Here is a 22,352-nt window from a genome sequence, read left to right on the forward strand (position 1 = left end):
GGTGGCTTTGGGCTTCACAGAGTGGGCGGGGCGGGGGGTGGTTTATTCAGTTTTTGAGGAGGATCCTGTGCAGAGTAAGGGCAGGCGTATACTTTCCCAGACTTCTCTCTCTGAAAGGTGGGTTATTAGACGTTTCCGGGTGTTAGGGAGACAGACACCTAAGGATTAGAAGCATTTTTTTCTCAGGTTCTCCCCGAGGGCTTCACTCCACCAATGCACCTTGACAGTTTCTCCCAGATCGACAGCAATATCCTTTGTCTCATGATGACTCCATGACGGCATCTCAGAGCCGAAGCTGGTTGGACTCTCTCTTCGTTGCTTGCCTTTCCAGCTCAACTCATTGTAAAGAATCAGCTTTTCAAGATTGCAAAGCCTGTGCGTGCCGCCCAGGGCCTCACCCTCACCCCCCTCTTTTCTCTGCGCGCTGGAATCAGGCTTCCAGAAAGTACTCTTGTGCCACTCCCAAAAGGCTGCACCTGATTTATATCCGTAGCGTCATAGAGGATCATTAACTTCTCCACACTTTCTCAAACTTATTAAATTATGAAACATGTGCTGCACCTGAGTGCACCTTGGTCTCCCGTGGTGATTGGAGGGGTGAGGAGGGAAGTCTGGAAGCCCCACCCTCCCCAGAGCCAGCCCAGCCCAGGATCCCTCTCTTTCTCTCTCCCTTTTGGCAGACAGTGAAGACGTTAATCTCGTTCAGCGGAAGCAGGTTCCCTTCATTTCTGTCCTGAGAGGAGGCCTAACAGGAGCGGACCCCAGGTCACCATGAGCTCTGCCATCACCGGCTGGGAGCACCCCGACCCCCTGGTGAGTGTTGCTGAAAGAGAGGGAAAGAGAAGAGAGGAAGAGGCAGAACGGAGGAAGGGCATGGAAGTGGGGTCCCGGCTGGGGGTCCCGGCGCCCTAATTCACTATTCATGCTCAGGACGTGTGGCTTACGTTTGAGGCAAGATTTTAGATTATTAGACTGGTGTGCAGCTGCCCTCCAGATCCCCCCATCATGAGGCCAAGACTCCTCCCTGAGCACGAAACCCGGTGAGTGCATTCTCAAGCAGGGAGGAAGCGCTGGAAGGTTCTTTGAGTTTTGCCTTTATTCACAGTTGGTCTCTGCTGAATCTAAATGTCTAAATATTTGCTTTCTGGGCTCCTCCGTGTTATGATTTCTCTGATCAGAAGGACTTTCTAAAACAAAGCAAAGGGAAAGAGAAAGGGCATCAGAGAGTGAGACAGAGAACCAATATTTACCAAAGCACTAGTACCCCCCGGCCACTCTCTGTGTTTTATTTTCTTCCTTCCAAGCCAACGAAGCAGGTGCTTCTGTTCCTGGATGAGGAACCTGAGGCCCAGAGAAGTGACAGTGACACCTCTGGAGGCTTCTCCAGCGAATCCTTGAGCCCCGGCCCCACCACCTTCCCAACCCATTTTTGAGCACCTGCAAGCAGCAGGATGAACGGAGTGAAAGAGTGAAGACACTCTTGTTCGAGCCACTGCTCCGCAACAGGTGGCAAGAGCTCCTCTGCGTTAGGGCCGGACGGCAGCCCCGGGTGCCTGGGGGCTGAGTGTCCCCCGCAAACCCGGGCCGGGTCCCCGCAGCGGTCCTTGGAGGCCACCCATGGGGAAGAGGCCCCTTGGCTGTCTCATCCAGGAACTCTTGGGAGGCCCTTCAGACATCTCTCCGCTTATCTTTTCAGAATTCTTTCTGCCCCTACTGTCATGGAAACAGAATGAAATCAAAGCAAACAACCGTCTTGGGAAATCAGAGATTTCCATGCGGCGGTTCACCTGCGGCCACGGGAGCGGGGCGGGTCTGGGCCTGCACCCACCCTCTTTCCAGCGGTCCGTCTTCTCTTCGTCTGCGGCCACACTCTTCGGGGATGTGTCTGGTTTCGCATGCCTGTTGCCCTGCTAGAAACTTTGAGGGACATTAAGGAGGGGGAGACAGCTTCCTGACCCTGAAAACTTATGGCCTAGCTAGGGGAACGCAGGACATGCAGAAATGCTTCTGGTCCAAGAGAGAGGACGGTGAATTATGCAACCGAGAGGCAGAGCGTGCTGGGAGGTGCAGGCAGAAAAGTCCTGTGGGTGCGGGGAGGTCCGCAGAAGTGATGGGGAGGAGGCATTGAGCTCTTGCAAGTGGGAAGGGGAAGCGGGGGACTCCAAGGGGGCCCCAGGGGGAGCTAAGATGCTGATGCAGGATAACAGAGGCCACATTTGGAGAAAACTAGACAACCCCATTGGCTAGCGCCGGGTGCATGGGAGTGTTAGCCAACAAACCTAGAGGGCCAGGCCGGTGACCAGAAGCTGTGGGGGGTGTGAGGGGAGTCAGTGGGGCAAGGGACCCCTCTTCCTCCCGGGAACCCCATTGCTGTCCCTGCACCTGAGTCTCCCCCTGCCTCGCCTGTCTGCCCCAGGCCATTGGGCGCTGCTCCCACTTACACGGGCACGCTGCTTCCACTCGTTCGGTCCACACTGAGCACAGGTGTTGGCTGCTGTCGAAGCCGGGCCACATGGAGGAATAAGGCCTAATCAGTGCATTCTAGGACCTTCCAGCCCCGCAACAAAGATGGGTGCCGTCTGTTGGGGTAACTGCACCCTGAGGAGAGCTTTGGCAGGTGTAGACACAGGGCCACAGGAGCGCCTCTGAGGGCAGCTCCAGCATTCTGGGGCCAGGATCCCCAGCTACCTGTCTGGAAGGGAGATCTGCTCCATTTTCTGACCTTGGAGTTGGCCCCCACCCCTTTTCCACAAAGCGGCAGCTGTGCAGACGGGCCTCAGGCAAAGCAGCCTGTCCCCTCTTGGGACTCCAGACCATACATGCGGGCCCTGCTGATGTACAATGTGGAAAATACTGGTCTTTTCTTTCTTTTTTTTTTTTTTTAAAGATTTTATTTATTTGACAGAGAGAGAGATCACAAGTAGGCAAAGAGACAGGCAGAGAGAGAGGGGGGAGGCAGGCTCCCCGCCAAGCAGAGAGCCCGATGTGGGGCTCGATCCCAGGACTCTGGGATCATGACCTGAGCCGAAGGCAGAGGCTTATACCACTGAGCCACCCAGGCGCCCCAAAATACTGGTCTTTTGAGTCTGGACCTTGACATCTCAGACTGGCCAGCCGTAATCCCTGTGCCACGGCCTCTTGCCCCTGGCAGGCCGTCCATCCCCCGAGATGAGACCAGAAAGTCCACTTGCTTCCTTCTAAAATGCATAGGTATGTCCCTCTCTTGTTCCCAGCAGAGGGCGGACGACGGGCTCAACTGTCACCATGATGGCCAAGGCGGGAAGAAGGCCGGGCAGGCCGGGAGCTCCAGCAGCAGCCAACCAACCTATAGCGTCCTGGATGTCCCACCGTGGTACCTCTGCATTCTCTTGGGCATCCAGGTAACACCACCCAGCAGGCATGGGGCCCAAGGAGGCTCTGCCTCAAAAGCCACACGCATGACACCGGGGCCGAATTGGTCAAGAACCACAGCTTCAGTTACTAATATTCTTGTCTTCCGCATTGTTGACCACTGGGGGAACGCCAAGCTCCTCGTGTCTCTCTCATTCTCATTCTCTCTCTCTCTCTCTCTCTCTCTCTCTCTCGGTGGGGGTGGGGGGATGGGCATGGGGGGTTGGAATTAGCAGAGGATCCTCTCTCATGCTGAGCGGATAGGTCACACCAAGGACACCAACTGCATCATTTTCACGAGACTCATTTCAATTTATATGATTCGCAACAATTAAAAAAATGTGATGAGAAGAGCTTGGGGAATTTGGGGAGACAAGCATAGTCAAACACTTGTGTTTGAACATACCAGATGCAGCCTTCCCAGATGACCACTGGTCGTTTCTATCAACGTGTAAATCATGTGCCCTTTAACCCAGTCCCCAGCATTTAAGAATTTCTCTGTGGGTATGAGGGCAAGACCTGTTAAGATAAGTACAGAGATAGTCTTGTAACATTATTGGTGCTGGTAATATCAAACCCCACAACAAACAAATAAGCAAAACCCTAGAAACAACCCAATTATCCTTCAAAGGGAATGGGTCGAGCAAATTGTGACACATTCGAGCAGGTGAGTTTTGTATGCAGCTGTTAAAAAGAGATACATTTATCATGCAGTTAGGGAATATTCCCCAATGTGTAGATTGCTTTGGGTAGTATAGACATTTTAATGATAATCTCTTCTTCCTATCTACGAGCATGGAACGTCTTTCCATTTCTCTGTGTCCTCTCCAATTTCTTTTATCACTGTTTTATAGTTTTCAGAATATAGGTCTTTCATCTCTTTGGGTTTATTCCTAGGTATTTTATTACTTTTGGTGCAATTGTAAATGAGACTGTTTTCTCAATTTCTCTTTGTGCTGTTTCACTATTGGTATACAGAAATGCGACGGGTTTCTGTGTGTTAATTTTGTATCCTGTGACTCTACCAAATTGGTTTATCAGTTCTACTAGTTTTTTTTGATGGTCTTTTGGGTTTTCATGGTATCATGTCATCTGCTAAGAGTACAAGTTTGACTTCTTCCTTACCAATTTGGATACCTGTTATTTTTTTGTTGTCTGGTTGCTGTGGCTGGGACTTCCAGTACTATGTTGAAAGAAAGTGGTGAAAGTGGACATCCTTGTCTTGTTCCTGACCTTACAGGAAATGCTCTCTGTGTTTCCCCACTGAAGATGATATTAGCTGTGGGTTTTTCATATGAGGTATGTTCCCTCTAAAGCTCCTTTGCTGAGGGTTGTTGTTCTTTTTAAATCATGAATGGATGTTGTACTTTGTCAAATGCTTTTCTGCATCCACTGAAATGATCATATGGTTCTTACCCTTTCTCTGACTTATTCCTTTCCTCTTTATCCTTTCTCTTGTCCTCTCAATGTGTTGTATCACATTGATTGATTTGGGAATATTGAACCACCATTGCAACCCAAGAATAAATCCCACTTGATCACGGTGAATGATTTTTTTTTAATGTATTCTTGAAATCAGTTTCCTAGTATTTTATTGAGGATTTTTGCATCTATGTTCATCAGGGATATTGGTCTATAGTTCTCCTTTTTAGTGGTGTCTTTATCTTGTTTTGGTATCAGGATAATGCTGACCTCAGAGAATGAATGTGGAAGTTTTCTTTCCTTTTCAATTTTTCAAATAGTTAAAGAATAACAGGTATTAACTCTCCTTTAAATGTTTGTTAAAATTCACCTGTGAAGCCACCTGACCCTGGACTTTTTGTTTGTTGGGAGTTTTTTGCTTATTGATTCAATTTCTTTCCTGGTTATCAGACTGTTCAAATTTCCTGTTTCTTCCAGTTTCAGTTTTGGTATTTTGTGTTTCCAGAAATGTATCCATTTCTCCCAGGTTGTCCAGTTTGTTGGCATAGAGTTTTTCATGATACTCTGTTGCAATTGTTTGTCTTTCTGTGGTGTTAGCTGTTATTTGTCCTCTTTCATTTGTGACTTTATTTATTTTTTCATTTTTGATAAATCTGGCCTGAGGTGTATCAATTATATTGATTTTTTTTTTTTTTTTCAAAGAACCAGCTTCTGGTTTCATCGACCTGTTCTATTGAGTTTTTTTGTTTGTTTGTTTGTTTTTAGTTTTTCATTTATTTCTACTCTAATCTTTATTATTTCATTTTTTTTTTTCCTGCTGGTTTTAGGTTTTGTTTGTTGTTGTTTTTTTTCTAGCCCCTTTAGGGATAAGGTTAGATTATGTATTTGAGATTCTTCTTGCTTCTTGATCTAGGCCTCTATTGCTGCAACCCTTCCTCTTAGAACTGCTTTTGCTGAATCCTAAAGTTTTGGATTGTTGTGCTTTCATTTTCTTTTGTTTCCATGTACTTCTTTTTTCTTCTTTTATTTCCTGTTTAACCCATTCACTGTTTAGTAGCATATTACTTAACCTCTATGTGTTTGTGATATTTCCAGATTGTTTTCTGGTGGTTGGCTTCTAGTTTCATAGTGTTATGGTCAGAAAAGGTGCATGGTAGGACTTTGGTCTTCTTGAATTTGTTGAGGCTTGTTTTGTGGGCTGATACATAATCTATTCTAGAGAATGTTCTATGTGCACTTGAAAAGAATGTGTATTCTGCTGTTTTAGGATGAAATGTTCTGAATATATCTGTTAAATCCATCTGTTCCAGTGTGTCATTGAAAGCCACTGTTTCCTTGTTGATTTTCTGTTTAGATGATCTATCTATGGATGTAAGTGGGATGTTAAAGTCCCCTACTATTATTGTATTACTATTGATTAGTTCCTTTATGTTTGTTATTAGCTGTTTAAATGTGTTTGGGTGCTCCCATATTGGGTGCATAAATATTTACAATTGTTATATCTTCTTGTTGGATTGTCTCTTTTATTATTATATAGTGTCCTTTGTCTCTTTGTTTTGAAGTGAATTTTGTCTGAAATAAGTATTGCTACTTGGCTTTCTTTCTTTATTTCTTTCTTTTTTAAGATTTATTTATTTATTTGAGGAAGAGAGAGAGAGAGAGCATGAGCAGAAGGAGGGACAGAGGGAAAGAATCCTCAAGCACACTCCCTGCTGAGTGTGAAGCCTGATGCAGGAATCTATCTTATAACTCTGAGATTGTGACCTGAGCCAAACCAAGAGTTGGATTCTTAACTGACTGAGCTGCCCAGGTGCCCTCCTCCTGTCTTTCTTTTGACATCCATTTGCATGATAACTACTTCTCCCTCACTTTCAATCTGCAGGTGTCTTTGGGTTTAAATGTGTCTCTTATAAGCAACATATAGATGACTCTTTTTTTTTTTTAATCCTTTCTGACACCCTATGCATTTTTATCGAAGTGTTTAGTTCATTTACATTCAAAGTAATTATTGATTGATCTCTGTTTACTGCCATTTTATTACTTGTTTTGTGGTTGTTTCTGAAGATTTTCTCTGATCCTTTCTTGTCTTTCTCTCTGTCATATTTTGCTGATTTTCTTTAGTGACATATTTGGATTTATGTCTCTTTATTCTTTGCATGTTTATTAGTGGTTTTTGATATATGGTTGTCACTAGGTTTGTCTATAACCTCTTCTACAAATAGCAGTCTGTATTAAGTTGGTGGTAGTTTAAGTCTAAACCCATTCTTTTCTCCTCTCCTCCCATGTGTTTTTTTTTTTAAAGATTTTATTTATTTATTTGCCAGAGATCACAAGTAGGCAGAGAGGCAGACAGAGAGAGAGGAAGGGAAGAAGGCTCCCTGCTGAGCAGAGAGCCCAATACGGGGCTCGATCCCAGGACCCTGGGATCATGACCCGAGCGGAAGGCAGAGGCCCCAACCCACTGAGCCACCCAGGCACCTCTCTCCTGCCATGTGTTAAGTATATGTTATTATATTTTATATTTTTGTGTGTATGTGAGTTCCTTGACTTATTTTTTATAGAAATATTCATTGTTACTGCTTTTGTGTTTCCTGCTTTTGTACTGTCACTTTTGGTCTCTCCTTTCCACTCAAAGTGTCTTCTTTAATATCTCTTGAGGGATTGGTTTAGTCATCATGAACTCCCTTAGTTTTTGTTTGTCTGGGAAACGTTTTCTCTCTCCTTCTGTTTCTGAATGATGTTCTTGCTGGATAGGGAGTATTCTTTTTTTTTTTTTTTATCATGATAATATTTTAATATCATACTTAACTGCCCTACACTGCTCAGGAACCCCTGGAGTATTCTTGGCTGCAGATGTTTCCCATTTAGCACTTTGACCAAATCATGCCTCTCCCTTCTGGCTTGCCATGTTTCTGTTGAAAAATCTCCTACTAGCCTTCTGGGTTTTTCCTTGTAAGTTAATGACTTCTTTTGTCTCACTGCTTTTAAGATTTTTTCTTTATAACCATAGTTTGTGAGCTTAATTACACTGCATCTTGGTGTGGGTCTGCTTTTGTTGATGTTGTCAGGAGTTCTCTGTGCCTCCTGGATCTGGAAGTCTGTTTCCTTCCTCAGATTAGGAACATTTTCAGCTATCATTTCTTCAAATATATTTTCTGTCCCCTTTTCTCTCTTCTTCTTCTTCTGGGACTCCTATAATACAAATGTTATTACATTGGATAGATTTACTGATTTCCCTAAGTCCATTCTTGTTTTGTGTAATTCTTTTTTCTCTTTTGTTCAGCTTGATTACTTTCCGTGACTCTGCCTTCGAGGCCACTCATTTGTTCCTCTGTTTCTTCTATCCTGTTTTTCATCCCATCACATCTGCCCTCATTTTGTTTACTGAGCCCTCATAGCTCTGCTGTGTTATTCCTGATCTCTGTGTTAAGGGTCTCACTCATGTCTTCCACTCTTTTCTTAAGTCTGGTGAGTATCGTTATGATCATTGCTTTAAATTCTGTCAGGCATGTTACTTACATCTGTTTTGATTAGCTCTCTAGCCATGGCCTTGTCCTGTTCTTTCATCTGAGATACGTTTCTCTGTCTCCCCATTTTGTCTGCCTCTCTGTGTCTGCTTCAGTGTGTTAAGAAAGTCAGCTATGACTTTGGCTCTTGAAAGTAGTGATGTGGGCGCCTGGGTGACTCAGTTTTTAAGCGTCTGCCTTCAGCTCAGGTCATGATCCCAGAATTCTGGGATCGAGTCCTGCATCAGGCTCCTTGCTTCATCGGAGTCTGCTTCTCCCTCTGACATTCTCCGGTCTCATGCTCTCTCTTACTGTCTCTCTCTCTCAAATAAATAAGTAAAATCTTTTAATTTTTTTTAAAAAAATAAATAAATAAAAAAGAGAGTAGTGACTTTATGAAGACAAGGTCCTGAGTGTCTTGCAGAGCAGTGTCCCCTTCTCACCAAGACCTGGCCCTTCAGGGGAGGCTCCGGTGTGTTGCTAACACGTTGCTGTGGTGTCTGGTCACTGCTCCTTTCAGCGCATCATCTGCGCTGCTGTTTGACTGTTGTGGGCTGTGCTTGCTCTCCGTGGTGTTGGTGGGACCCAGGCAGGCCAGCTCTGAAGGGGCATGCCCGCCAGGAAATTTGAGAGCAGGGCAGCAGTGTTAGCAAAGTGCAGTAGGCCACTAGTCCCATGCCAGATCTCCGAAGCACCTAGGCGGCTGTCAGCTGGGGGCTGCGAGCCGGGCGGCTGGGGGTGTGAGGCTGGGCTCGGTGCAATGGTGGGGCGGGCAACGCCGGCAGCTCTGCCCCCTGAGGTTGGCAGGGCACGTGCGCTGCTTTGACAGAATTTGCCCTGAGCCCAGCGGAGGCTACAGGTGTCTGTGCAGCCCCGCCTCCTGCACGTGGCTCTGTTTATGCCAGCGATGGGGGGGATGGGGGTGGGGGTGGGGGTGGGGGTGGGGTGGGGAGGGCACCACCAGCTCCCTCGTTTTCAAAGAAGTCCTCCAAGCACGCTCCACAATCAGTTTGGACAGACCTGTCTCCTCTTTGCTCCAGATGTGGTATAAACTGCCGTGTTATGTTTTCAAGATTTATTCATTTATTTATTTGAAAAAGAGAGAGACAGAGAGAGGGAGAGCGAGCTTGGAGGGGGAGGGGCAGGGGGCGGGAGAGAGAGAGTCCCAAGCAGACTCCCTGCTGAGTGCAAAGCTCACGACACAGGGTTTCGTCTCACAACCCTGAGATCACCACCTGAGCCCTGAGCCGGAACCGAAGTCGGTCGCTTCCCCGACTGTGCCAGCCAGGCGCCCCTAAACGGCCATTTCTACGTTGCGTCTCCACACAGGCTGCTGGCTCTTTAAGGGCGGGGACCCGGCTGTCACGCGCCCTTCTGATTGGCCCAGGGCTGGGTCAGCTGACTTCTGCCGCTCTAGGCTTCAAGTCTCCTCAGGATTTACAGACTCCTGGAGTGCAGCCGCTCTGGTGTTTAAAGCCGAAGGGTATGGGGATTCGTCTCCCCTGTGTGAGCAAACTGGTGCCAGGACCCATTGCTCCGCCCTCTCTGTGCGCACAGGTCGCTCTCCCCGGCGGGCAGCCTCCCGCCGTCTTTCCGACCTTCCTGACCTTTCAGACGCAGCTTCTTCTCTCTCTTCAGTCGTGGGATTTGTTCTGCTGGTCTTCGGATCACTGCTGGGTTTCTTGACTGGGACGGGGGTGATAGCTAGCTGTGAGCGTGGAAGCGGGCGAGCTCAGGATCCTCCTCCCCGCTCCCCGGCCTCCCGAGCTCCAAGTCTCTCGCCCACTTTTAAATCAGATTATTTGGGTTTTGCTGTTGAGTTCCTTAGATATTCTGGATATTAACGCTGTACGGGGGGGGTGCTCAGTCGGTTAAGCCTCTGCCTTCAGCTTAGGTCATGATCCCAGGGTCCTGGGATCGAGCCCTGCATCCGACTCCCTGCTCTGCGGTCCTGGGATTCTCCCTTTCCTCCTGGTCGTGCTTTCTCGCTCTCTCTCCTAAATAAATAAATTAATTAAATATTTAAAAATTTGGATACTAACCTCTTATAGAGAGACCGTTTGCAAATATTTTCTCCCATTCTGTAGGATGCCTTTTTATTGTGCTGACTGTTTCTTTGGCTGTGCAGAGCTTTTTACTTTGATGTAGTCCTGCTTTCTTATTTTTGCTTCTGTTGTTGGTGCTTTTCGTGTCATAGCTAACAATCTTTGCCAAGACCTGACGTTAAGGAGCTTTTCTGCTGTGTTTTTTTGTAGGAGTTTCACAGTTTCAGGCCTTAAATTTAAGCCCTTAATCCGTTTTGAGTTAATTTTTGTGAGTGGTGCGAGATAGGAGTCCCATTTTTCATTCTTCTGTGTGTGGCTGTCTAGATTTTGCAGCACCATTAATTTTTTTTCAATTTATTATTATTATTTTTTTTTTTTTTTTTTTTTGCAGCACCATTAATTGACGACACTACCCTTTCCCCCACAAGTCTTTTTGGCTTCCTTGTCAAATATTGGTTGACCATATGTGCATGGGTTTATTTCTGGGCTCTCAATTCTGTTCTTTTGGTCTATTTGTCTACTTTTATGATAGTACCATTCTGGTTTCTCCTTTTTTGTTTTTTGGATTTTTGAAAATAACATGCTTCCAGTTTTCAAAAACTGCTATCAAATTCAGCAAAAAATCTGCATATGTCATTGGCAAATGAATGAAATCCGGTATGTTTTTATTATTTCATTTTTGCTGTACTTTTTAAGGTAAAGGAAAATAACAGCCAGTTTTCAGGTACAATGCTGTTTGATTACTGTAGCTTTTATAACAAAGTTTGAAATGAGGAATTATGATGGCTGCAGTTTTGTTCTTCTTTCTCAGGATTGCTTTGGCTATTTGAGGTCTTTTGTTGTCCCATACAAATTATAGCATTGGTTTTTTTTTTTTTTTTTTCATTCTTGTGAACAAGGTCATTGAAATTTTGACAGCAATTTCATTAACTCTATACCTGGCTTTGAATAGTATGGACATTTTTTTAAAAGATTTTATTTATTTATTTGACAGAGGGATCACAAGGAGGCAGAGAGGCAGGCAGACAGAGGGAGGAATCAGGCTCCCTGCTGAGCAGAGAGCCTGATGCCAGGCTCAATCCCAGGACCCTGAGATCATGACCTGAGCGGAAGGCAGAGGCCTTAACTCACTGAGACACCCAGGTGCCCCAGTATGGACTTTTTTTTTTTTTAAGATTTTATTTATTTACTTGACAGAGAGAGAGATCACAAGTAGGCAGAGAGGCAGCCAGAGAGAGAGGGAAGCAGGCTTCCCGCTGAGCATAGAGCCTGATGTGGGACTTGATCCCAGGACCCTGAGACCATGACCTGAGCGGAAGGCAGAGGCTTAACCCGCTGAGCCACCCATTTAATGACATACATTCCTCCTCCCTTCTGCTAACTTTAGGCTTTCTTTATTCTTCTTGTTCTAGTTCCTGGAGGTGTAGAATTAGGCTGCTTGAGATTTTTCTTCTATGCCTTTATCACTATGAGCTTCCCTCTTAAAACCCAGGAATTTTGATATCTTGTGTTTCCATTTCTGTTTTTCTCATTTTATTTTTTTGTCATTTCCCTTTTGATTTCTTCTTATTCCCATTGGTTTCTCAGGGGGATGTTGCTTACTTTCCACAGATTTGTGAATTTTCTGGTTTTCCTCCAGTTTTATACCATTACCATCAGAAAAGACCCTTGGTATGATTCCCTTCTTAAATTTGCCACAGCTGTTTGTGACTTAACATATGATCTGTCCAGGGGAATGTGCTTAAGGCTTCCTGGTCATTAATCTTGCCCTCACCTGGTACATTGTTTTAATTATGAGCCTCTTGTCTTGTTCTTTTTTTTTTTCTTAGATTTTTTTAAAGAATTTTTTAAGATTTTTAAAAAAGATCTTATTTATTTATTTGACAAAGAGAGGGAGCTCAAGTAGGCAGAGAGTTAGGCAGAGGGAGAATGAGAGGCAGAGGAGGGAGCCTGCCCAGGACCCTGGGATCATGACCTGAACTGAAGGCAGACACTTAACCGACTGAGCCACCCAGTCACCCCTCTTGCCTTGTTCTTATTCTTTTTTTTTTTTAAAGATATTATTTATTTCAATCTCAAGTAGGTGGAGAGGCAGGCAGAGAGAGAGAGAGAGAGGAGGAAGCAGGCTCCCCACTGAGCAGAGAGCCCCATGTGGGGCTTGATCCCAGGACCCTGAGATCATGACCTGAGCCGAAGGCAGAGGCTTAACCCACTGAGCCATCCAGGTGCTCCACCTTGTTCTTATTCTTAAGACCCCCTCTTTGGTTCCTGTTATGTCCTCCTGTTTTGTGTCCTTGCCTGGGTTTCTTACCCAGAATATCAGTTCCCAGTGTTGGGGTTGTGCCCTTGAACCCCAGACCCTCTGGCTGGGTCTCTGTTTCTTACTGCCTGGTCTCCCTCATTCCCACTGTTGATCTGAATGTCTGCCTGTCACTCCTGGTCAGGCTCCTCTGAGACCAGAGGTAGAACTCTTTCCTCTGGCTGGGGACCGGGCATGAGGGTTGGGGAGGCAGCCGCAACACCGACGTGCTTGTCCACTCTCTCTGCTCTGCCCACAGCACTTCCTCACGGCCCTGGGGGGACTCGTGGCAGTGCCGCTCATCCTGGCCAAGGACCTGTGCCTGCAGCATGACCCCCTGACTCAGAGCTACCTCATCAGCACCATTTTCTTCGTCTCTGGTCTCTGCACTCTCCTGCAAGTGTTTTTAGGAGTCAGGTAAGTAAAACTTTTTCCCCTGGCTTCTGACTTTTCCTTGCTGGAGTATCAGCGAGATTTGCTCTGCTTGCAGCTGGAGAGGTGGTTAGGCAGCTGGTGGGACCTGCTAAAGGGAACACGGGACTAGGAATCAGAGCCTGGGTTCAAGTCCTTACTCCAACACTCAACTGTCTGTACTAGCTAGGATTCTTGATTAAAGTTACATAAATCCAGATTAGCTTAGGCAAAAATTCATTCTTTATTAATGTATAAGATCAACATAGGAGAAAGGCAAGGTGCATCACATGTCAGGAACAGGGACTCGGAAGATGGGACTTCTCTTGTTTCTATAGAGGCCTTCCCCTAATGTTTGTGAGATGCAGGGCAAGAATACAAACAGGTTCCCACACACTGTGTGTCTAAATATTGGAGAGTTACAAACCGAAGTTACAAATTCTTAGATAAGATCTGTTCTGATCATTCCGCCTGGAAGGCCAGGTTTGAATTTAGAATTCTGTCACCGCTCAAAGTTCTACTTTAGGACTTAGCCTCACGGGAGGCAGGGGCAGCCCCTAGCCTGTGGCCTTCCCCCTTCTCTTCCTAGCTCAAGCTTTGCTCCAGAGCACAAATGGTCTAACATGCATGAATATGGACACCCCAGCCTGCATGTCCAAGCTCCACACCCAGCCCCAACACATGCGCATACACACACATACCACATTCCCCAAACAGCAGACACTTGGCCCTCCTTAGGCTTGGGGGTGTGCACATTTGCTTCATGGTCGGCCTTCAGCCGGACAGACCTGGGGAGGAGACCCAAGCAGCCTCTGGAAAAGACTCAGGGCCATTTACACTGAGAATTCTTGGCTCTCAAAGGGGAGAGGCACATGGGTTTGACGTGGACATGTCTCCCAGAGAAGGCAGAGTGGAGCCCTCTGGAGCGTCGGGCTAGGTGCGGGGGGCTCTTCTGTCCTGTCTGAAGACAGTCTCCTCATCACACTGCCAGTGCTTGACTATGTTGGCTCAGACAGTCTCCCTGCAGAAGAGTGTAGACAGGCTCTGGCAGTCCTCGCACTTTTCTCCCAAAGCAGGTGAGATCTGCTCTGGAGAGTCTCCTGTTTTAAAATCCCAGGGAAGAGCACTGATTGGTGCAATATAAGCCAAATGCCCAGCTCTCACCCACCGGGGCGACAAATATGGAGACTCCCCTTGAGCAGTTTCCCAAAGAGTCAGGGAAGAGGAGTTCTGTTCTGAGGAGACGAGACGGCAGAGGCTCACTAGTGGGGTACGTGGTTTGGGACCCATAAAACAAGGTCGATGCTGGCACTGTCTTTCCTCCCTTAGAGTCCCACTGAGATGAACAATTGTTCAAATTGGTGCAGTCACCTTTTAGAAACAAAAAACATCCAGTCCCTTGTGTACCTATGTAGGCCGCTAAAATTAGCCTGAGTAACATGGAGTTTTTTTGCTCTGGCGCTGGCCTGGACAAAATCGTGGGGCCAGGAAAATGTTTCGTTGGAGCTTTCTTCCTCCTCACTTCCATACCTCCCCTCTTCCTGCTCTCCACCACTACCCCCTGCCCCACCTTGATTCCCAGAGTTCCACACAGTGGCTCTGTGGGGCTGCCATCTGCTTGGGAAATCCCTCTCTGTGGCCCTCTCTGGCCCTCTTCCCCTCATCCCCTCACCTCAGACCTGTTAGTCCTGCGTCTTCTTCCTTTAACATTAATTGAGCATCTAGTCCAAGGACAGATCCGGGCTCTGTTCCGCCTGAAGCTTACACAGTTTTTGGTGTCCTCTTTAAGGAAAAGGAATCCAGAAGTATGAATACAAAAGCATATGTGAGAGAGAATATTATTAACTTGGAAAAAATCACAACAAATCACAAATTTTGAGAAGTAGATAACCACCACAAATGCTGTAAATTCCAAAATACAGCATGGCGTTTTTATTATTTAACATTCTTACGGCACCCTATCATATTTCTCCCCCACATTTTATGCCCGCAGACTCTTTTCTTCTTTAATTGAAGGTTGTGTACTCTTTGATCACCTTTTCATTTTATAAAGAGAAGGAGAGATCGTTCAGTCACTCCTCTAGCATGGGTTCATCCAAGTTTGCTTGGAAATACTGGTAGCTGAGATAAAGAAATGCTGCTGTAGATTTGTGCCCTGCAAACACAGAAATTCTGTTGTATTTGATTTCTATCAAAAAATTTTAAAATGTGTGCTGCATTTATAAGTGTATATGGTGCGTTATTAAGTATATTCTTTTTTTAAAGAGTTTATTTATTTATTTGACAGACAGAGATCACAAGTAGGCAGAGAGGCAGACAGAGAGAGAGGGGGAAGCAGGCTCCCTGCTGAGCAAAGAGCCTGATTCGGGGCTCGATCCCAGGGCCCTGAGATCATGACCTGAGCTAGAGGCAGAGGCTTAAACCACTGAGCCACCCAGGTGCCCCTATTAAGTATATTCTTGAGAGGAGACAGAGTCCATCTCGACTGCATAGAAATGAGAACCATATCTTCTCTGGCAGTTTCACATATCTGACGGTGGTCAGATTTTCCACAGACTTGCTTCTGGCGCCGTGCATTTCAGACCTTGTTTCTCATCCTCCACCCACATATGTCAAATGCCAGGTGCAGTGGGACACATTCATAACATCATGTGACCTCAGGTTCTGTGCCCTCATGCCATGAAGTAGATCGAGCTGGCGTGGGGAGGGGGGTGGAGGGTAGGAGCATTGCAAGAAACAATCATGGCACCAAGGTGGCTAGAAATAAATTAAGTATCCGTGGGTGGCTTAGTGGTCTCAAACCACATAAATACATCCTACCACACTCAAACTCAATTTATCCTGACTCAGCTTCCCCTTAGGCAGATCCTAAAAGTGCTTACGGCGTTTCAGATACCGTCTGATGCAAGATTCAGGGTCCGCAAGGTGGCGGTACAAAGAGATAAGAGTTGTAGCCAAATGTGGCTGAAACTGTTTACTTTTGCAAAGTCGACAAAGACATATGGCTAGTGAACGCAGGGTAGGGACCCCTCCCCGGACTTTAGAAGGAGTCAGGCAAGTGAAAATCCCTTCGCCAAAAATCTCCATTTGACCTAATCTGTGCCAGGCCTGTGCTCAACCCTGGGGTTGTGAAGGGAAATGGAAGACATTTCCTGCAGTGGGCTTCTGGCCTGACCTATCTTGACAGAAAATGACTGGACAGGAAAACATTAATATGCATGTCTTCTTTGTCAGTTATCTGAATTAAACCACACAGGTCTAGATGATATGGGGCTGGCCCCTCGTTTCCAGGAGAGGCTGACTGTAGATAGCGTTCCGAGGACTATATTCACTCTTGGCATGGCCATTTTGTCTGAATCCAATCAAAGGCACTTTGCAAAGTGCTTCCTTTGCAAGTCATTTCCAGGTGATATGCCAAGGCTTAAGTTCTTAACGATCTCTGCTGAGGAGTGGGACACACCTGCCCACAGCATTGGTGGGTTAGTTCCCTGCTCTCTTTCTTCTGTCACCATCTATTAGAGCCAAAATTTCTTCCAGATCCCTCATCAAGGACTCAAAGAGGTATAGGGTTTGCTCTGGTTTCTCTCTCAGAACCCTAAAATGCAGATACCTTCCCCCATTTTCCAGGATTGGCCCTAGGAATGTAAGAGGCTGCATTAGCATTAGGGAGGCCTTGCAGGAACCTGTCTGGGGACCTGGGGACCCCACCCCTGTCCCGGCCCCATGGAGAGTTACAAAGGGAAGAGCATTGAGCTTCGAAACTGGAGGCCTGAACCCTAGTCTTGGCTTCTGTGCCATGGGAACTTGGACAAGTCACTTACCCTCTTTAAGACTCAATTTTCTCATCTATAAAGTGAAGGAGTTCAACTATACAGTGTCTGAAGGCCTCTTTGATCTCTGTTATGGACAGCTCTGATGTTGACAGAGAATGTGATGAAGTGCCCTATTTTAATTGGATTACCGGTAGTAAAAGCACCTGTGGGCTTAGCCTGATGGTGGGTTTTGTGAGAAACAAACTCCTCAGGAGTTAGGATCCAAAGAACTTGAACTTACCCCTTCATTAAATATGCAGAGAAAGAGGGAAATAAAATTAGGACGTAAAATCACCCTAATGTCTTTAGACTAAGGTGAGGGCAGGAATAAATGTGCGTTTGGCTCTACCCATGGAAATAAGCTCCCCTCCCCCCAGATGCTGATAAGTAACTTCCTGAGACATTATGGATTATAAAACCTAGCTGATAGTCCATGACTCAAAGGCCAAGTAGATCTGATTGCTGTTTATTTGGTGATAACCCAAAACAGGCTGATGTTGCAATAAGATTTCAGAATATCTTAGTGATTAAAATGACATTAAATAATAAAAAATGATAAGATTTGATAACTGCTGCTCTTTTTTTTTTTTAAGGGAGTGCACGTGCAGCATGGCGGGGGGGTGGGGGCAGAAGAAGAGAGAATCTTTAAGCAGGCTGCACGCCCAGTGTGGGGCTCCATCCCACTATCCTAAAATCCCGAGCTGAGCCAGAAATCAAGAGTTGGACGCTCAATGGACTGAGCAGCCCAGGTGCACCACTGCTCAGTATCAGAGCTCACAATCACTGCGCCCAGTGTGGGGCGGGCAGCTGTACTCCTTGGCAACATGGATAGCTGCTTCCCTGGTATGACTTTAGGGGTCTTAGGTGCATCCCCCCAGGAGCCTTCCTCACTTAGGCTGGTTCTATAGAAAGGCCATACCGACCGACAGGCATATGTAGTTTTGTGGCCACTTTGCTCCTGCCTTCTTGACAGCCAGGTCACCAGATGTACCAATGGAGCTCTGGCTGGAGCAGGAACAGTGGTGGCTTTGGGGGTAGAAGAGTGACCGGGCCATCCATCGCAACAGAGGAGTCCCGAAGATGGGGCTGGTACTTCTGCTTCCTCTGGGTTTAAGTTGAGTAGTTACCAATAGGGGAAGGCACATGATGACATTTCCTAATCTGGTCCAGGGAGCTCTGTAGAAAATGAACAAAGTGCTCCATGTCCAGTAGGAAGTAGCTGGGACTCAGAGTGCTCACTAATTCTTACAACACAGTGACCCCTTAAAACTCAAGAGGAATTCTTCAGTCCCATCTTACAATCCTGGGTCTCTGCTCCCCGTTCTGATCGATTTCAAAGAAAAGTCCCCGTGACATCATCCTTTACCCACTCATTGGATTGACTCAAGAAGGGAACATCAAAATGATGACATGGGTGAGGTTGGATTCCAGCAGCTCACCCTCCAGACACATCTCTCCCCAACGGTTGACCACTTCCCCATTTACCCACAGGCTTCTTGAATTGCACATGTCCCAACCCCAGACCTTCTCAGGGCAATCATCCAGGTTCTCAAGTGCATAAGGCATATTGCTCTCCCTAGAGGAGACTTCATGCTTCCTTTCCTCTCTACCCTGGACAATATTTGCATTATTTTCTCCTGAAGTCCTCATGTTTCTGTGAAGAGGAACTGTTTTTTAATTTTTCTAAAGCCTAGAGAATTATATTAGAAAATGCACACAGGAGCTTAGCTCAGTGCCAGGTAGAGAAATTTATTTTTCACATCAAGGAAAGGATTGTACTATACACAAAATTTTGTACCCTCCCTCTCCTTTTTAATAAGTAAAAAATTTTAATTGTAAAAAACAGCTCTCCTTTTGCTCTTGCTCTTTAAACATATACAATGCACTGTAATATTTTTCCATTTTAGCAAGCACACTTCTGCAATAATATTTTTTTTAAAAATGATCACTTAGTAGTTCATTCTCTAGAATATATAATTATATTCCAATTTATTTAGCTATTTCCCATTAAAGAACGTTTAAACTGTTTCAAGATTTTCACTATGGTAATAGCAGCCAATGTAATTTATAATTATGAGAGGTAGAAATTATCTGTATACTGAGAATCATTTCTCTGTTTGAAGACAGAAAAAGACTGGTAGAAATCTTTAAGGTTATTGGTGGGTGGTTTACATTATATATGAAAGGTATTTATTATGTGAGTGCTGATAACATTTATCTGGTTAAAAATAAAAAGCTAGAACAAAATGTTAATCATTTCCAGGTTATAGAATTAGGGTGATTTAAATTTATTCTTTATATTTTTCTTTATTGCCATTTATTTTCCTTCAATGTCCATGTATTACTTCATGACTGAGAACAGTAGCAACCATTTAAAATGTATTTTTAGAACAGTTTTGGGACATGTTTTGTGAGCCATACCCTTTGAACCTGTGCCTGAGAGCAAAAGTCCAGTATGTTGCCTCTTACTATCTTGGAGGAGGGACTGAGAGCTATGGATGTAGGCCCCAGCCTTGAGACAAGTTCTGAGAGCCTACACCTTTGTAACTTCACCTGCTTTCATCTTTGTTTCCCCAATTCATTTTTCCATGATCGGGGTATAACTCAGGGGTAGAGCATTTGACTGCATTTCTCCATGATCAGCATGAAAGCCCTAAAAACAAAGATGGGCAGGTATGTCTTTGGGGCAGAACAGAAGGGAGAGCTGGAGCAATGGCTCCCAATCCATCACTGGCTTTGGGCAGAGGGATGCAGTGGGGGGACTGGGGTACTCTCAGGGTAGTAAGCAATGATAGGTTTAAAGAAGATAGACAAACAGGCTTCCCCTTCCTACCAGAAATCTTCCTCCCTCCTTTTTTTTTTTCTAGACTGAGGCAAACATTTCATCCTTTTAAGCTGATTATTTAGGTACTATCCTCCAAATCTCTAATTAACACACGTCCCTTTTAGGTATTACTAATCAGTGTGCCAGTATCGATGTTTGAGGTCTCCTCTTCTTTCACAGACCCTCACTCACCACATACAAGCGGACTTCCCATCCTCTTATTCTTCTATGCTCCCAGCTTAGTTCAATATTCCGTGTCGACATTATAATTAATGACTATGATATTATTTGGAGCTGAATCATGTTCCCTTTTCCTGCCCAGATTTTTGTTTTCCCTGGAGTTTACATCTTTCTTGTTTCTAATATACTTACTTTTCTATGTACTTATTTCTAATTCAATTCTATACTCTTTGCTTATTGTCTAAATTTTTTCTTAATAACTTCATTCACAGGGCACCTGGGTGACTCATAAGGATAAACGTCCAGCTCTTGATTTCAGCTCAGGTCTTGATTACAGGGTCATGAGACCAAGCCCCACTCCACACTCAATGTGGATCCTGCTTAAGATTCTCTCACTCCCTCTTCCTCTGCTACTCCGTTCCTCCCCTCCTCATGCTCTCTGTCTCTTTAAAAAAAATTAAATAAATAAAATATAAATAATAAATAAATAAAATAATTTCATTCACATGACCTTCATCTTGATGAACTATCTCCTGGAACTTTCTTTCTCTATTTTGAATGGTTTCTGTATATAACTGGTATACATTATATATGTCATCCTCAGATGCCCCTACATCCCTATCCTGGAATTCCCTTCATGTCAGTTCTCAAGTCTAGGTCTCTTGTTCCCATATATTTTTCTTTTTTTGAAGGAACACAATAATCCAGTAGCTTCCTGAGGGAGAGAGAGAGAGAGAGAACAAGAACACAGGAGATAAATTTTGTAAGACTTTGTTTATAAGAAAGTATCTGGATTCTACTCTCACACTTGATTGATAGCTTAGCTGGGTATAGAAATATAGGTTGGAAATAATTTTCTTCCAGAATTTTGAAAGCATCGTTCCATTGCTTTGTAACGTTCAGTGTGATTTTAAGAAAGCCAAAACTTTATGTAATCTCTCCTCCTTCCCCCAACCCAGAAGCTGGAAAAAAAAAAACTGCTTTATAATCCCAGTGTTGTAAATTTTTAAGTTATGTGTCATGGCCTGAGTTTATTTTCATCCATTATACTGTGTACTCAATAATTCCCTTTAATATGCGAAGAGTTATTTTTCAGTTTGTTTGAGTTTCTTTCTCAATCTCCTTTTATTCACATGCTGGATTTCCTGGAATGGTCCTCTAATTCTCTTACCTTTTCTTACTTATTTATAACTTTTTGTGTTTTTGGTCTTTGGGGAGGAGGAAATTAATCAACTTTATCTTCCATCATGTCTACTGAATTTATTTCTACTCTAATACTTCAAGAATTTTTTTTTGTTTTCTGAATATTCTTGTTTTATGCATCCTATTCTTGTTTTATGAATGCAAGATCTTCTTACTTGCCAAATATATAAATGAAATGAGAATGTGTTTGAAAAAAATTATCATCTCTTGGGGTCCGTGAGTGGCTCAGTTGGTTAAGCATCTGCCTTCAGCTCAGGTCATAATCTCAGGGTCCTGGGATTGAGCCCTGAATTGGGCTCCCTGCTCTTGGGGAGTCTGCTTCTCCCTCTCCTCTCTACCTGTGCTCTCTCTCACTATCTCTTTCTCTCTCTGTCTCTAATAAATAAATAAAATCTTTAAGAAAATTATCATCTTCCTATAGGACAAGTTACTTTCATTATTGTTTCTTTATTTGGTTTCTTTATTTGGTTCTCTGTCATCTAAGGTCCTGTGGTTATCGTGTGATCCTTGTATATCTGCTCATATTTAAAGGTTGGGTCTCAAAAGTTTGACTGTAGTTTCTGAGCCTGAGACTGGATCTTGTTCACTTTGGACTTCATTGTAGCATGATACATAGGAATGCCACATAAACCAAATGCAAGGGCCACCATTTACATTGTACTCTTGACATGTTGTCATGAATTTCGAGTATGTTTATACTTTTCCTAGCATAGTTGGGGAAGCCTAAATTTCAGTTACTTTATGCTTTTCCACTCAGGTTGTCCTATCCTCCAGAAAAGGACCTTCTAGCCTCTTGCCTGGAGAGTAAAGGGCTGGCTGGAAATGTGCTAGAAGCTCAGTGGGAAAGTGAGCTAGATGTTTTAGTGTTCTGTGTGTATATACTAAATGAATCACGCCAGTGTTCAGTATGGTATCTCCACTTCAGCTATGCCAGTTTCTCTGCAGAATCCATAGACCCTGTGTCTTGCCTTTTCTACAGAATAAACTAGTCTTCTGCCAAGATGGGGAAAGGACAGTTACCTGACTGGTACTGAAAAAGACATTAGACCTGTTTTAGCTCCACATTTACTCTTACATCAAGAGCCAGTATTTGATATGTTGTGAGTTTTTCAGTGTAATGTCATTTACCTATTGCTAGCGTAGAATACTGATACCCCGGGGGCAGTCAGATCAGTTACCACTATCAATCTACTCTCTATCTTTCAAAGATCTCCTGCTCAGATATTCTTATCTTGTGGTTTATCCCTCTAAAATATATTT

The 22,352-nt window shown here is 44.6% G+C and overlaps 1 protein-coding gene across 6 annotated transcripts in view; it reads left to right on the forward strand.

Annotated features, from left to right (window-relative positions):
* The first annotated feature begins 479 nt into the window (after nt 1-479).
* LOC116568725 (solute carrier family 23 member 2-like) overlaps nt 480-22,352 on the forward strand; it is a 53,744-nt gene continuing 31,871 nt past the window's right edge. For 2 of the 6 annotated variants that reach the window (XR_004276744.1, XM_032304370.1), the window contains exons 1-3: nt 480-813; nt 3,234-3,380; nt 12,922-13,079. Coding sequence is in view for 4 of the 6 variants with exons in the window: in XM_032304370.1 (XP_032160261.1) it covers nt 772-813; nt 3,234-3,380; nt 12,922-13,079 (347 nt within the window). In the remaining 2 variants the exon portion in view is untranslated. The remainder of the gene's footprint in view (nt 814-3,233; nt 3,381-12,921; nt 13,080-22,352) is intronic. The other 4 variants (XR_004276745.1, XM_032304374.1, XM_032304371.1 and 1 more) reach the window with 3 other exon arrangements.

This window comes from Mustela erminea, chromosome 11 (genome assembly GCF_009829155.1).
Source record: "Mustela erminea isolate mMusErm1 chromosome 11, mMusErm1.Pri, whole genome shotgun sequence".
In the NCBI taxonomy this organism is placed as follows: Eukaryota; Metazoa; Chordata; class Mammalia; order Carnivora; family Mustelidae; genus Mustela; species Mustela erminea.